The sequence below is a fragment of the Dreissena polymorpha genome, chromosome 5 (genome assembly GCF_020536995.1).
Source record: "Dreissena polymorpha isolate Duluth1 chromosome 5, UMN_Dpol_1.0, whole genome shotgun sequence".
In the NCBI taxonomy this organism is placed as follows: domain Eukaryota; kingdom Metazoa; phylum Mollusca; class Bivalvia; order Myida; family Dreissenidae; genus Dreissena; species Dreissena polymorpha.
Window position 1 is genome coordinate 14,638,833 of NC_068359.1, and position 13,779 is coordinate 14,652,611.

The following is a 13,779-nucleotide window of genomic DNA, read 5'->3' on the forward strand; positions in this document are numbered from 1 at the left end:
AAGCCGTGCTCTAGGAAACAGGGCTTACTGCATGTGCTTAAAGTAATGTCCCAAATTAGCCTGTGCAATCTGAGCAGGCTTATCAGGAAAAACACTTTTTGCCTAGAATTGCTGATTTACCATTAAAAAGAGACCTCTTTTAAACAAAAAATCTCTCAGAAAAGCGAAAAGTATCATCCCTGATAAGCATGTATAGACAGCACAGGCTTATCTGGATGATACATTACACACATGCATTAAGCCCGTTTTACCTGAGACCAACTCTTTTTTAGAGTACAATGTTATTGTTCAAAGGGGCAATATGGATTGCTTTCAGTGCATGGGTTTTATTTTCAAAACTATGTCTTTTTATGTTCAAGGTTTAACATTCAAGGTTACAAATCTGAACTTGTGAATTAAGTGAAATTTAATACTTTTGAAAAAAAAAAATTAAGACATTTACACATAGACTCTACAAAATTAATAGAGGGCAGATATTTCTTATTTTTACTTTTATATAAATGACTACATAAATGACACAAATTTCATGATGAATGAAGCACCCATTCTGACAGAAGGTTTCTATCTATCTACTTACTTTATTAATAAAAGGCCTAACTCTGAGGCTCTTAAAGATAACAAAACAAAATACTTTAATTTTACTGATACCATAGTCTACTTTATACACTATTTTTCAAAATCATAAAACCATTTATTATTGTTCTATAATTCAACTGCAATTTCAAATTTCCACTGACAAACCATTGATCAAAGTGAATATCATTTCATACCTAAAATAAAAATAATAATATGCTAAAAATTAAATTAATATATACTATGATACAATGCATAAAGTATATACAATATGCAGAGAGCATTAGATTTTAATGATTAATATTGATACATAAATATACATTAGTTTAATGAAATATAAAAAATATAATATTATATTATAGTTGAATGAGATGGTTTTAATAACAACACTTTATAGTATCTTCAGTAATATTTATAACTAAACTATATCACAGGGCCCTCTATCTAGCTTCTAAATTACACTGGACGCCTGATCTAAATTCCCCTCTCAAGTGTTAAGGCATTATCCAGTTGTTAAAATTAAACACATAGTATTCATAATGTATAAAAATGATCATATATATATATATATATATATATGGCATTTTGAATTCTACACTTAACCAATTGGAAAATCCCCATGACAATCCCCTCTCCAATGTCCCTACATCCCCACCTGACAGAGGGCCCTGCTATTTTTACTTAATGGGGAGGAAGAGATATATGTTTAAGGTCAGGGCAAGGTCAATAAAAAAAACTCATTGGCCACAACTACTTTTATACATCTATTTCCAGGAATATATGTATTTTGCTATTTTTTTTTAATCTTACAATCATTAAGACAGGCTCTGCATAAACACAGGTTTATTGCATGTTCTTTATGTTTCATAAATGATAACTGACTAACCTTTGTCTGCACAGGTTCATCATGGACAACACTTACCAATTTTGCAGCATTTTTATTTATTGAAAGTCTCTTCTAAACAAAAATCAAGTCTTCGCGCCAAAAGAATTCACAGATTAAACTTTGCACAATTCTGATCTTGGACGACACTTTACTCACATGCATCAAGCCTGGTTCTCCCACAGCATGGCTTAGTTATAATTGCTACTTGCATGCTGATAAAAATACACAGGATTTATATGATGGTCAAAATAGCATAATATTTCTGATACTTTCTCATGAACAACAAAATCACAATACAAAAATGTGATCTCCAAAACATCGACTAGCATGATATGACATACAAAAAGTCAATCAAAAAGGTCAAAAGGTCATCACTCAAAGGTCAAGGTAACTGATCTTACCCGTCGCTCAGCAGCATCAGCTCTACTCTGCAGGGACTTCATCGTGGTATCGTGACTCGCCTTGGATTGAACGTAGGATGTCTCTGCCTGGCGCACTGTGTTGGATTTCTGAAACCAATCAATTGGGAGTAATGGAGTGATGGGTAAAATGCATGTTCGTGAAGTGTCATTCCTGATTAGCCTATGCAGTCTCAACAGGCTTATCTGGGTCAAACTTGCCACTTTGATGGTATTTTTTGTTCAAAGGAATTCTCTTCTTAACTCTTCCAGTGCTGGAACCAGATTTTGAAGACCTTTGCAAACAGTTTGGATCCAGATGAGACCCCACAGAACGTCCAAACTGTTTGCTATTCTGATAGTATTCTTTGAAAAAAAATCATAGAAAATGCTAATTTAAGAAAATCAGCAGACGACATTTTAGCAGACGACAAATTTCCCAGCATTCAAAGGGTTAATGAAACTCCAGCTAATGCAGAGCGTGCAGACCCTGATAAGCTGGCACACTTTACAGGCTAATGCTATCCAACACTTTACATACATGCATTAAACCTTTGCATGCTGGGAAATTTGTCGTCTGCTAAAATGTCGTCCATTTAATTTCTAAAATAAGCATTTTCTTCGATTTTTTTTTCAAAGAATACTATCAGAATAGCAAACAGTTTGGATCCAGATGAGACGCCACGTTCTGTGGCGTCTCATCTGGATCCAAACTGTTTGCAAAGGCCTTCAAAATTCGGTTCCCGCACTGACAGAGTTAAGTGCAATATTCCCAGATCATGACCCATATTACTTCACTTTGTACCCACATATAAATCTATAATGCAGCCATAATGAATACTTCTATCGACCCCACATGTTTATGGTATCCTATCCTTTCCTACCTATTTATTTTCAATGGCTACATGCTCATTTGTTTTAACTAAGCTATCCCTTGAAAAGTAATAACGGTTAAATTAATTTGTCACTGTAAAATACTGTCAAGACCAGTCAGTATATATCAACATCTTTCATGATTTTTTTAATTAAAAGCATTTGATACAAAAAATCTTACACTTTTTGTCAAAAAGGTTTGCTAGCAAACAAAATTCCCCAAACTGTTCAATAACGTAATGTCTGTGGAACCAAATCTTACATTGCAAATTTCGGTACAAGTTTATCAGAAGAAATTTTTTGACTTTATGTCCAGTATAAAAATTTGTTATTTGTAAATGCCAAACCATTTATCTATTTTATTAGAGGAATGTATCGCTTGTGCAGGCCTTTATATGCATGTTAATACTTATATGGGTATGTTTATTATGAACTTGTACATTGTTCAATAAATAAAAGTTTTAAAAACCTTAAAAAAAAAATAAAAAAAATTGATTTGTCCTAAGAAGTTAACAAAAACAGCCTCTAAATAAGTACATGTATGGGGACTATTAAAATATAAAAAAAACGTTCCTAACTCTTAAATTAGTGATGGAGCTGTATTTATGAAACTTAAGACAAACTTTCATAACACTAAAATTTGCATTTTGGCTTTAAAATATATCAAAACTGTCTTAATGCTATTTAGCATTAAGACAGTTTTGATATATTTTAAAGCCAAAATGCAAATTTTAGTGTTATGAAAGTTTGTCTTAAGTTTCATAAATACAGCTCCATCACTAATTTAAGAGTTAGGAACGTTTTTTTTATATTTTAATAGTCCCCATACATGTACTTATTTTATTTCTCAGAAAAATAACTGAGGAGCTGCGCCATGAGCGCATGATACGCCCGTCGTTCGCCAATGAAGTAGTAAGGTAATAAATAACCCTTTGAATCATTGTTTTACTTCAGTTTATTTGTATTTGAATACATGGTTTATTTTATAAGTACATGAGCATGGAGCGCCGTCTCCTTGACATTCATACCATATCTTTTTTTGAGTATATGTATGCATTTCTTTAGAGGAAGGGGATCAGGGTTTATCAATATTAAGATTGTGTTGAAATTTGAAAAAAATCCATCGAAGGATATTTGAGCTACAGTAGGACATTCAATGAAATCACGAAATTTTGACGAACAAAGTCCCATAACTCTGGAACGACAATTCAGAATTCCGTCAAAAACGAAAGGGGATCAGGGTTTATCAATATTAAGATTGTGTTAAAATTTGAAGAAAATCTGTCAAAGGATATTTGACGTAGCGTACGACATTAACAGACGGACGGACGGACGGACGGACAGACGGACGGACGGACAGACGGACGGACGGACAGACGCGGGGTATACCATAATACGTCCCGTCATAGACGGGCGTATAAAAACTCTATGTATAATTTTGTCCCAAGATGTTTTTGCAAATTGGCCCCAGGCAACATACTCGTTCTATTTCCTCCTCCAGGTTGCGTTTGGTCGTCTCGAGACTCGCGTTTTTCTCCATCAGGGTTCTCACTTGACCCCATACCTGTATACAATAAACAGTCAAAGCATGATTGACCCTTTCCCTATCAGAAGTAAAGTAAAAACGGCTATGTGCAAACAGCATAAAACAAGAACAGCCTGCGAGTAACTTGCAGTCTGTTCAGGTTTTATGCTGTTTGCTGCTCATCAGTATCTAAGGGTTGAAAATGAAGCCTTTAAAACTTGAATTTAGTAAGAAAAGTCTTTAAATCAATTTAACTTTCTAAGGGACCACAAATGCATCAAAATACGTTTCTAAGTGGTAAAGTGTTAAGCAAAATAGGGAGTTTTTATTTGTTATTTTGGTAGTGAATAAATATTGAAACTTGCAAATAGATATCATGGTAAGTTTACGAATACAGTTTAAGAATTAACCAGACACAGACGGCCAAGTTACAAAATAGCAGAACATTCTGCTTCGTTTCAAAGCAAAAATGTGTTCCTTTACATAACCTACACTTTAACCCTTTGCATGCTGGGAAATTTGTCGTCTGCTACAATGTTGTCTGCTGAATTTCTAAAATTAGCATTTTCTTCGATTTTTTTTTCAAAGAATACTATCAGAATAGCAAACAGTTTGGATCCTGATGAGACGCCACGTTCTGTGGCGTCTAATCTGGATCCAAACTGTTTGCAAAGGCCTTCAAAATTCGGTTCCCGCACTGAAAGGGTTAAGAGTTGTAATCAATTTTAGTTTATGCAAAGCCACTCAGCCTATCACAGCAAATAGTTAGGGGTTTGGTTTTCTTTTGAAAATTTAAAGAATTATATGCCTGAAAAGCTAAAGAACAAATATAATATCACACATTTCTGTATCAGTCTCATTGTTTTTTTAAATAATAAAATCATGAATTTGTAACTGACAGTTCTTAGACACCCATCCTAGCACAGTGTTCACCTTGGATATTTCCTGGTCCAGAGTGGTGTTCCTGCTCTCAAGGTCCGTTCTGATCTTGGTCTCTGTCTGTAACTGCGCCTCCAGTCGCTCAATCTGCGTCTTCACTCGCTTCAACTCGTGATCCTTGCTTAGAATGGCCTGTAAGATTTGTTTAATTAACGGTAAAGCTTCTTGCTTAAGGAACTTCAATCATCTATAGTGCGTTTTTCACTTTGTTTATTCAGATCTGATATAAATCTCCTGTCACATCTATATGTGATTCATTTTTTCAAACAGTGTGTTGTGATTTTGGCGCCATGTCGTATGACGGCAAAAGCGTTCATGTTCTGAACACATCATCATTATTGTTATTGTTGTTTATTGTTGTTAGTTGTACATTAAAAACGTTTGTAAAAGGTCAAACCTGGATTGCGCTTCTCATGTTTTTCACAACCAAACTACAATTATTATACCATTGCGGACACAGGACTTTATGCGGGTATGTAAAACGTCATCCAAGAAAAGCCTGTACAGTCTGCATAGGCTAATCAAAGACTCTCGCCATTTATTGAATTTTGGATTTAAAGAAAATCTCAACTTAACCAAAAACTTGTCTAGGCGGAAAGTGTTAACCCTGATTAGCCTGTGTGGACTGCACAGTCTAATCTGGGAGAGCACTTTAAGCACATGAAGGCTCATCTAACCTGGTCCTTATCCCTGATTGTGTTCTTTATATCCTTGAGTTCCTTGGTGGCCTGCTCTGCCTTGCCAGTCAGTTTGTCGACCTCCTTGCGGTGATACGTCTTCAGCTCATTCAGTTCCTCCTCTAGTCGAGCTATGCTGCTCTCTGACTTGGCCTTCAATGGCAAGCGTTTACCATTATACAGTCAAACAATAACATTTTTACCACTATGCAGTCAAACAATCACATTTTTACCACTATGCAGTCTAACATTAACATTTTTACCACTATGCAGTTAAACAATAACATTTTATCACTTTGCAGTCAAACAGTAACATTTTTACAATTATGCAGTCAAACATTAAAATTTCAACCATGATGCAGTCAAACATTCAAATCTTTACAATTATGAAGTTAAACATTCAAATTTATACCATTATGCATTTGAATATTAAATAAATTGCCATTTTGCAGTAAAACATTCCAATTTGTACCATTATGCAGTCAAACAGTCAAATGTTTACCATTAAGCAGGCAAACATAAAAGTATTCACGATAATGCCATAAAACATTCAAATTTGTACCATTATGCAGTCAAAACATTCAAATATTAACCATTGTGAAGTGAAACATTTAAATGTTTATCATTATGCTGTTAAACATCTATTCTAAGTACCAAAAAATGTAAAACTGTTCTAGTTTACGTCTGTGACATCATTTAATGTAATTGACCTTATATGAAATGTGACTGACCTAATATGGAAACATACAAGCATGTAACCTGGCTTGACCAATGGGAAACAAGAATACCGTATGAATAGATTTAAACACTACTCGCGTTATACCACTCTCTTACTTGAACTTAAATGGGACATTTTTTACATAATTTTTTTTTATCATTTTTATCAATGTTGTTATATGTAGTATCCTTTAGGGAACAAAATTATGATTTTTGGTACATTTTGGCATTAATTTTAGCATAGTGTAAAATGAAAACATTGTGGAAATTTAAGTTTAAGGAGTTAATGGCACAATATGCATCCATACATGTATGATGCATCTTATTTTACAGAGTACTCACTGAAAGGTAAAGAATACTATGAAAAAAAATTTAAAAAACATGACATGACCGTTTGGTTTGTGTACTCAGTTTTTTAAGCAAAAAGTTCGCTCTTTTTAATTTTGTTAAGGTGTTATTATACAATTAGAGTTGGGGGGGGGGGGTCAACTTTATTTATTAGTAAAGGGGGATTTAAAAGGAGATATAAAGAACATAATGTGAATTTTAATTTTTACTCTTTTTTAATTGGACATAAAATGTATGGGATTGCATGCTCACCGACTGTCCGACCTTGTCTGCCTCAAGCTTCATGAGCTGGCTATTCTTCTTCTGCAATTCATCCCTGAGGTCATGGATACGCTTGTTAGCTGTCTGAAGGTCAGACTCAACCTGTACAAATACAACCAAGACATACAGAGGTCACACTCAACCAATAATTACATACAGCAGAAGTAAAGGATTAATATAATATGTCCACATGCAAAACAGAGGTCAGACTCAACCAATAATTACATACAGCAGAAGTAATGATTAATTTATCCACAAGCAAAACAGAGGTCAGACTCAACCAATAATTACATACAGCAGAAGTAATGATTAATTTATCCACAAGCAAAACAGAGGTTAGACTCAACCAATAATTACATACAGCAGAAGTAATGATTAATTTATCCACAAGCAAAACAGAGGTCAGACTCAACCAACAATTACATACAGCCGAGGTCACACTAAATCTGTCAACATACAAAAAAGGGGTCATACTCAACCAATGATTACGTACAAAGGTCAGACTCAACCTGTCCACATACAAAACAGAGGTGATGAACACAGCAGATGTCAGAATCAGAAATCACCAATTAGTTGAAGCAAATATCTCCAATTTCAAAGGCTTGTAACAAATGGAATTCTGATTCTTTTGTCAAAAGATGCTTTCTTTATTTTATATATTTTGATATTTTGATCATATACTTGATATCAAATCTTAATTTTGATATCATTTTGACTCCATGGTCACTATTTGCATTGTGAAATTGAGAGTAATAAACTTGAAAAGGTGTTTACCATTTATTTGCTTTAAAAAGACCAAAGGTCCGGTAAAATCTGGGGAGGTTATGTAAAACTGTAAAATTCAAAAGTTATGGGACCTCATGTACTGTGGATTTTTTTGTCTTTTGAATTGGATGATATTTACAGTAGTAAACATTTCATGCCTGTACAGACCTGTGTAAGCTGCCAGCTGCCCTGCTGCTGTCGGTCCATCGTCTCTTTCTTCTCCCTTTTAACCAATTCCTCTGCCTGCTCCAGTTTCACCATTGTCTCCTGCAGCTAAACAACACAAAACTTGTTGTGTGTAACCCTTTCTCACTCAGAAGCAAAGTGAAAATGGCTTTAGCAACCAGCATGAAATCAGAACAGCCTGCAAGTAACTCACAGTCTGTTCAGGTTTTATGCTACTTTCTACTTGGCAGTATCTGAGGGTCGAAAATGAAGCCTTTGACCCTTTGCATGCTGGGAAATTTGTCGTCTGCTAAAATGTCGTCTGCTGAATTATTAAAATTAGTATTTTCTTCCATTTTTTTCAAAGAATATTATCAGAATAGCCAACAGTTTGGATCCTGATGAGACACCACGTTCTGCAGCGTCTCATCTGGATCCAAACTGTTTGCAAAGGCCTTCACAATTCGGCACTGAAAGGGTTAAAACTTAAATCTAGCAAGAAAGGTCTTAACTTTTTCTAAGGGACTACAAAAGCATCAAAATGCGTACCTGAGTGGTAAAACATAAAACTTGTTTTAAATTTAATATCTTCAGTATTTTGCCGACTTTAAAATCATTTATAATCCTTGGCATTCAATTTCTTGGTTAACAAAATACTTTTTTGTGGACAGGTACATAATGTGATTTCTGACTTAAAAAAAGAAATTAATTTGTGTCAGTTTAATTTTCAATTTGATTGTGATAGATTCCTGGATCAACATGTAAACCCAATAAATACCCGAAGATTAATGTCTCAAGAATAAGAATGATTTTACAGTATTTGATTTAAAACTGATTTAAATAAAGACAATGAAGAAAAACATAAACTTTAATTTTAGTCTACCCTAACTTTAATTTCAGTCTACTATAACTTTAATACCACTTTACCTTCACTTTGATTTAAGTGTACTGTAACTTTTATTTCAGCCAACCTTGTTTGCAAGTTCCCGGTTATCCAGTTCCAGTTTGCTGACATAGTTCTCCAGGTAGCGTATCTTGTCCACGTGCTGTTGTCGCTCCTCTTCCCCATAGTGTGCTGAGGTCCGTAGATGCTCAAGCTCTCGCCGAAGCTGATCCACTTCCTGTTTGTAACAAAATGGCTACATCAGTAACAATTGCATTACGAATATTAGTGTCAGAGATTTTTGTCAAATTTCTATGATATAAAGAAAGCTTTTTCTCTCTAAACATCTATTAGGTATTAAAAAGTAGTCTAAGACCGACGCATTAAAAGTTAAAATCTTTAAAAGCAAAGTTTGAATCTGTGGTGATATTAAGAAATCAAGCCATAATGATATTATAGATACTCCAATTCATTTATGTATTGAAAAACCTATAATAATTTCTATATTATCAACGATCAAACCTGTTTCATCGTCTCTGTGTCTGTTGCCTGGATACCGAACTGCCGCGTTGACTCTCGAAGCATCTTCACCTCCCGCTGAATAAGGTCGCGGTCTTTTGTCATGGAGTCGAGTTTGCTTTGGGCGTCTGCTAGACGGGATTTGGTTTCTTCAACTTGCTTTTCTAAATTCTGTTAAAAAAAACACAACTTGCTTTTCTAAATTTTGTCAAGAAAACGGAACTTTCATTTCTAAATTCTGTCAAGAAAACACGACTTGCTTTTCTAAATTCAATCAACAAAACACAACTTGCTTTTCTAAAGTCTTTTGGAGAAAACAAAACTTGCTTTTATACAGTCTATCGAGAAAACACAACTTTGTTTTCTAACTTCTGTCAAACATGCTTTTCTAAATTCTGTAAAAAAAACAAAAGCCAGACAGCTTGTATAAATGGCTGTTTTGAGTTTAGACATGGTTAGTTCTCAGCTAGCTTTTCAGGCCAATTTGGGACAACAATTTATGCACATGCAGTGTTACCTCAATTTTCTGCGTATCTAGCCTCTGATTGGCTGCACTCTTTTCCTCCAACTTGGTGGTGGCGTGGACGGACTTCTGCTCTTCTGCTGTCAGACGCTCTTGCAGTTCTATCTGGGCAGCCTTTGCATCTTCAAGTGCCTAAATGTGAAAAGGAAATTATCAGCCTTCGCGTCCTCAAAAGCCTAAACGGGAATACGATATTATACTTATTTGAAATGAACACATCCTAAAACAACCTAAATGTAAACATTTGTCAACTGTTGAGTATATGTAGGAATGTAGCCTCAAAACATTAAATTTCATCATGAATTGTATACAAGTGATCAATAAATAACAAGACATAGTTTAGGGAAGCATATCAGCCATTTAACAATATTTGGAGTTTCATTGAGTATGGATGAAATCATATGTAAAAATGTGACTGTTAATTTTTTAACACACAACATTGTTTCATAAAAAGCCTAAATGTAAACATGAAGTAATTCTAAATAACTTAATGTTGTTTACTGGCTGATAAACAATTAATCAGCGTTATAATGCACATAAAAACCAATACTTCAAAAGACCTTTTAATAATTTGCAAATAAGTTGCAAATTTATGCGCAATGTTATCAATTTTTAAATATTGCATTTGGAAAATGTTGGTCATTATAGAAAATGTGACAGAAATCAAAACAAGGCATTATCACTACCAATTAATAGAAGCAATTTATTTTTATTCAGGTTACATTCCATAGCCCTAGATTAGTCCTTAAACAAAACTGGGCAAACTACATTCAGGGTTAGAAACTAACATTTTAACACAAATTGGTTATTATTATAGCTCTGACTGGTTAATAGTAGAGCTAAAAATGACACATTTTGTAATCTATATTTCATATAGAAACTTTGGAAGTGTCATTGAGCTCTGATGTATACATGTTATGTATAAGTAATGTATCTTCTAGTTTCAGTGACAAAATATTTAATGGAAATTATTTCACAATTGGTTAAAGACTTCCCTTCTTATTAAGCATTCAAAGCTGATTGGCAAATTCATTTCAAACTATTTGAAGAATTCCTGAACTGTTAATGAGAGTTAAAATGAAAGGAAAGTTGATGAGATATTTTCTTCTTTAATTATTATAGATTTTTTTTTAAAGTGCTCACTAATATTTATTTTGTGTTGCTAGGAAACCCTGCTCTTTTAACGACATATATTGACATAATTAATGTTATGAGTTAGTTTTAATTAACAACAAGCGATGTGTTTGTGAAACAGTATGTCCCCATACATATGACCTTTGACCTTGAAGGATGACCTTGACCTTTCACCACTCAAAATGTGCAGCTCCATGAGATACACATGCATGCCAAATATCAAGTTGCTAGCTTCAATATTGCAAAAGGGACATTAAATGAGTGATTTTGACCCATATATTTGACCTTTGACCTTGAAGGATGACCTTGACCTTTCACCACTCAAAATGTGCTGCTCCATGAGATACACATGCATGCCAAATATCAAGTTGCTATCTTCAATATTGCAAAAGTTATGGCAAATGTTAAAGTTGGGGCAAACAAACAAACCAACACACAAACCAACAGACAGGGCAAAAACAATATGTCCCCCACTATAGTGGTGGGGGACATAAAAATAATAAGAGATAACCCAGCACCCTATTTCTGGTATTAACTCACCACATTTAAAATGACCTAATAATCTATGACATGATCACAGACTGATACTTCACAACTGATTTAAACATTTAAATTAATCATTTATGTTAGTAACGAACCCCTTGTCTATATTGACTAGTAAAAGTACAGAAAAGTAATGACCCCTGATACCACATTATGAAAAATATCTGTACATGATTCACATAGGAACACATCCACATTTATATCAATTGTTAAAACTATCTACACTATTTCATTCTATAAAATAAACAAACCTTTCTTTGTTTTGCTAAAGATATTTTGGATTTCGGACGCTGAAAACAAAATTTGTTGTACTTGTTTTAGAAAGGAACACAATTTAAAATTAACAATAACTCCCACATGCTTACATGTGTGTCTGCTAACTGATAAGAAATATGGAAAAAATTGCTGAAGCCCAAGTTGTCAGTTATAAATTAAGAATCAGGCAGATTATTCAATTTAATCATATATCAAAAAACCAGTAATTTGTGTTTGCTATTATCTAAACCTCTGCAAAGATAGAGCCCTTCTCAATTCTGGCCATGTTTTCTTCCTTTTCAATATCACAACAATAACTCAATTCTGGCCATGTTTTCTTCAAATTCAATCCCTCAACAAAAACTCTATTCTGGTCATGTTTTCTAACGTTTCAATACCACAACAACAACTTGATTCTGGCCATGTTTTAGACCGTTTCAACACCACAAAAACAAATCTCTTTCTGGCCATGTTTTCTACCCCACAACAACATCTTGACTCCGGCCATGTTTTCTACCATTTCAATACCACAACAACAACTTGATTCTGGCCAAGTTTTCTACCTTTTCATGTCCATCCTGGGCTGCCTGTAGCTCGTCCTGTGCAGCAAACAGGTCGTCTTGAAGCGACTGCACTCTGTTCTCCAGGGTCTTTACCTGGGAAAGCAAACCAATTCAGTGCTATCATATGAGTTTGTTCTGGGTAAACTGCACTTAATTCATGCGCCATATGTGTTGTCCCAGAATAGCCTGTGCAATCACACAGGCATATAAGGGACTACACTCCACTTTTATCAATTTTTTTATTTCAAGGAAATCTCTTTAAAACAAAAATCCAGTTTAGGAAGAAAATGTTGTCCCTGATTAGCCTGTGCAGTCTGCATAGACTAATCTGGAACCACTTCTGAAAGCCAGAGGCTCATCTCAACAATCTCACCTGCAAACATAGAATGCAACTGCTTGGTTGCCAAGGAGTGTGTGTCAACCTAGCAACTGGAAAACAGGTTTGATCCCCATGGTGGGAGCATTCTTTCCATCTCCCCAAAAGACATCAAGTACTGATTATACACAGGAAACGGACTAAAGAGCCTTTCAATCAGTCTTTTGCTTTCCATGCAATTAAACCACACATAAAGTTTTAACTAAGTTTAAATTAAACTTATATGGCCTAAACACAACAGAAAGGTACCTTAGCAGTGAGTGTCTGCTGTATAAGTTACCTTAGCAGTGAGCGTCAACTGTATAAGTTACCTTAGCAGTGAGCGTCTGCTGTATAAGTTACCTTAGCAGTGAGCGTCTGGGGTCTATATTACAGAAAGTTACCTTAGCAGTGAGCGTCTGCTGTATTACTTACCTTAGCAGTGAGCGTCTGGTGTCTACACAACAGAAAGTTACCTTAGCAGTGAGCGTCTGCTGTATAAGTTACCTTAGCAGTGAGCGTCTGGGGTCTACATAACAGAAAGTTACCTTAGCAGTGAGCGTCTGCTGTATTAGTTACCTTAGCAGTGAGCGTCTGTTGTATCAGTTACCTTAGCAGTGAGCGTCTGCTGTATCTCAACACAACAGAAAGTTACCTTAGCAGTGAGTGTCTGCTGTATCAGTTACCTTAGCAGTGAGCGTCTGCTGTAAAAGTTACCTTAGCAGTGAGCGTCTGCTGTATCTCAACACAACAGAAAGTTACCTTAGCAGTGAGCGTCTGCTGTATAAGTTACCTTAGCAGTGAGCGTTTGTTGTATCAGTTACCTTAGCAGTGAGTGTCTGCTGTATCAGTTACCTTAGCAGTGAGCGTCTGCTGT

The 13,779-nt window shown here is 34.9% G+C and overlaps 1 protein-coding gene across 17 annotated transcripts in view; it reads right to left on the reverse strand.

Moving 5' to 3' along the window:
• Nucleotides 1–13,779, reverse strand: part of LOC127881390 (trichohyalin-like) — a 150,458-nt gene that overhangs the window by 47,821 nt on the left and 88,858 nt on the right. For 16 of the 17 annotated variants that reach the window (XM_052429183.1, XM_052429177.1, XM_052429182.1 and 13 more), the window contains 11 exons: nt 12,548–12,640; nt 10,047–10,184; nt 9,533–9,700; nt 9,099–9,248; nt 8,131–8,235; nt 7,189–7,299; nt 5,872–6,024; nt 5,189–5,326; nt 4,211–4,294; nt 1,861–1,968; nt 578–607 (listed from right to left, as the gene is read on the reverse strand). In XM_052429183.1, the coding sequence (XP_052285143.1) occupies nt 578–607; nt 1,861–1,968; nt 4,211–4,294; nt 5,189–5,326; nt 5,872–6,024; nt 7,189–7,299; nt 8,131–8,235; nt 9,099–9,248; nt 9,533–9,700; nt 10,047–10,184; nt 12,548–12,640 (1,278 nt within the window). The remainder of the gene's footprint in view (nt 1–577; nt 608–1,860; nt 1,969–4,210; nt 4,295–5,188; nt 5,327–5,871; nt 6,025–7,188; nt 7,300–8,130; nt 8,236–9,098; nt 9,249–9,532; nt 9,701–10,046; nt 10,185–12,547; nt 12,641–13,779) is intronic. The other variant, XM_052429180.1, reaches the window with a different exon arrangement.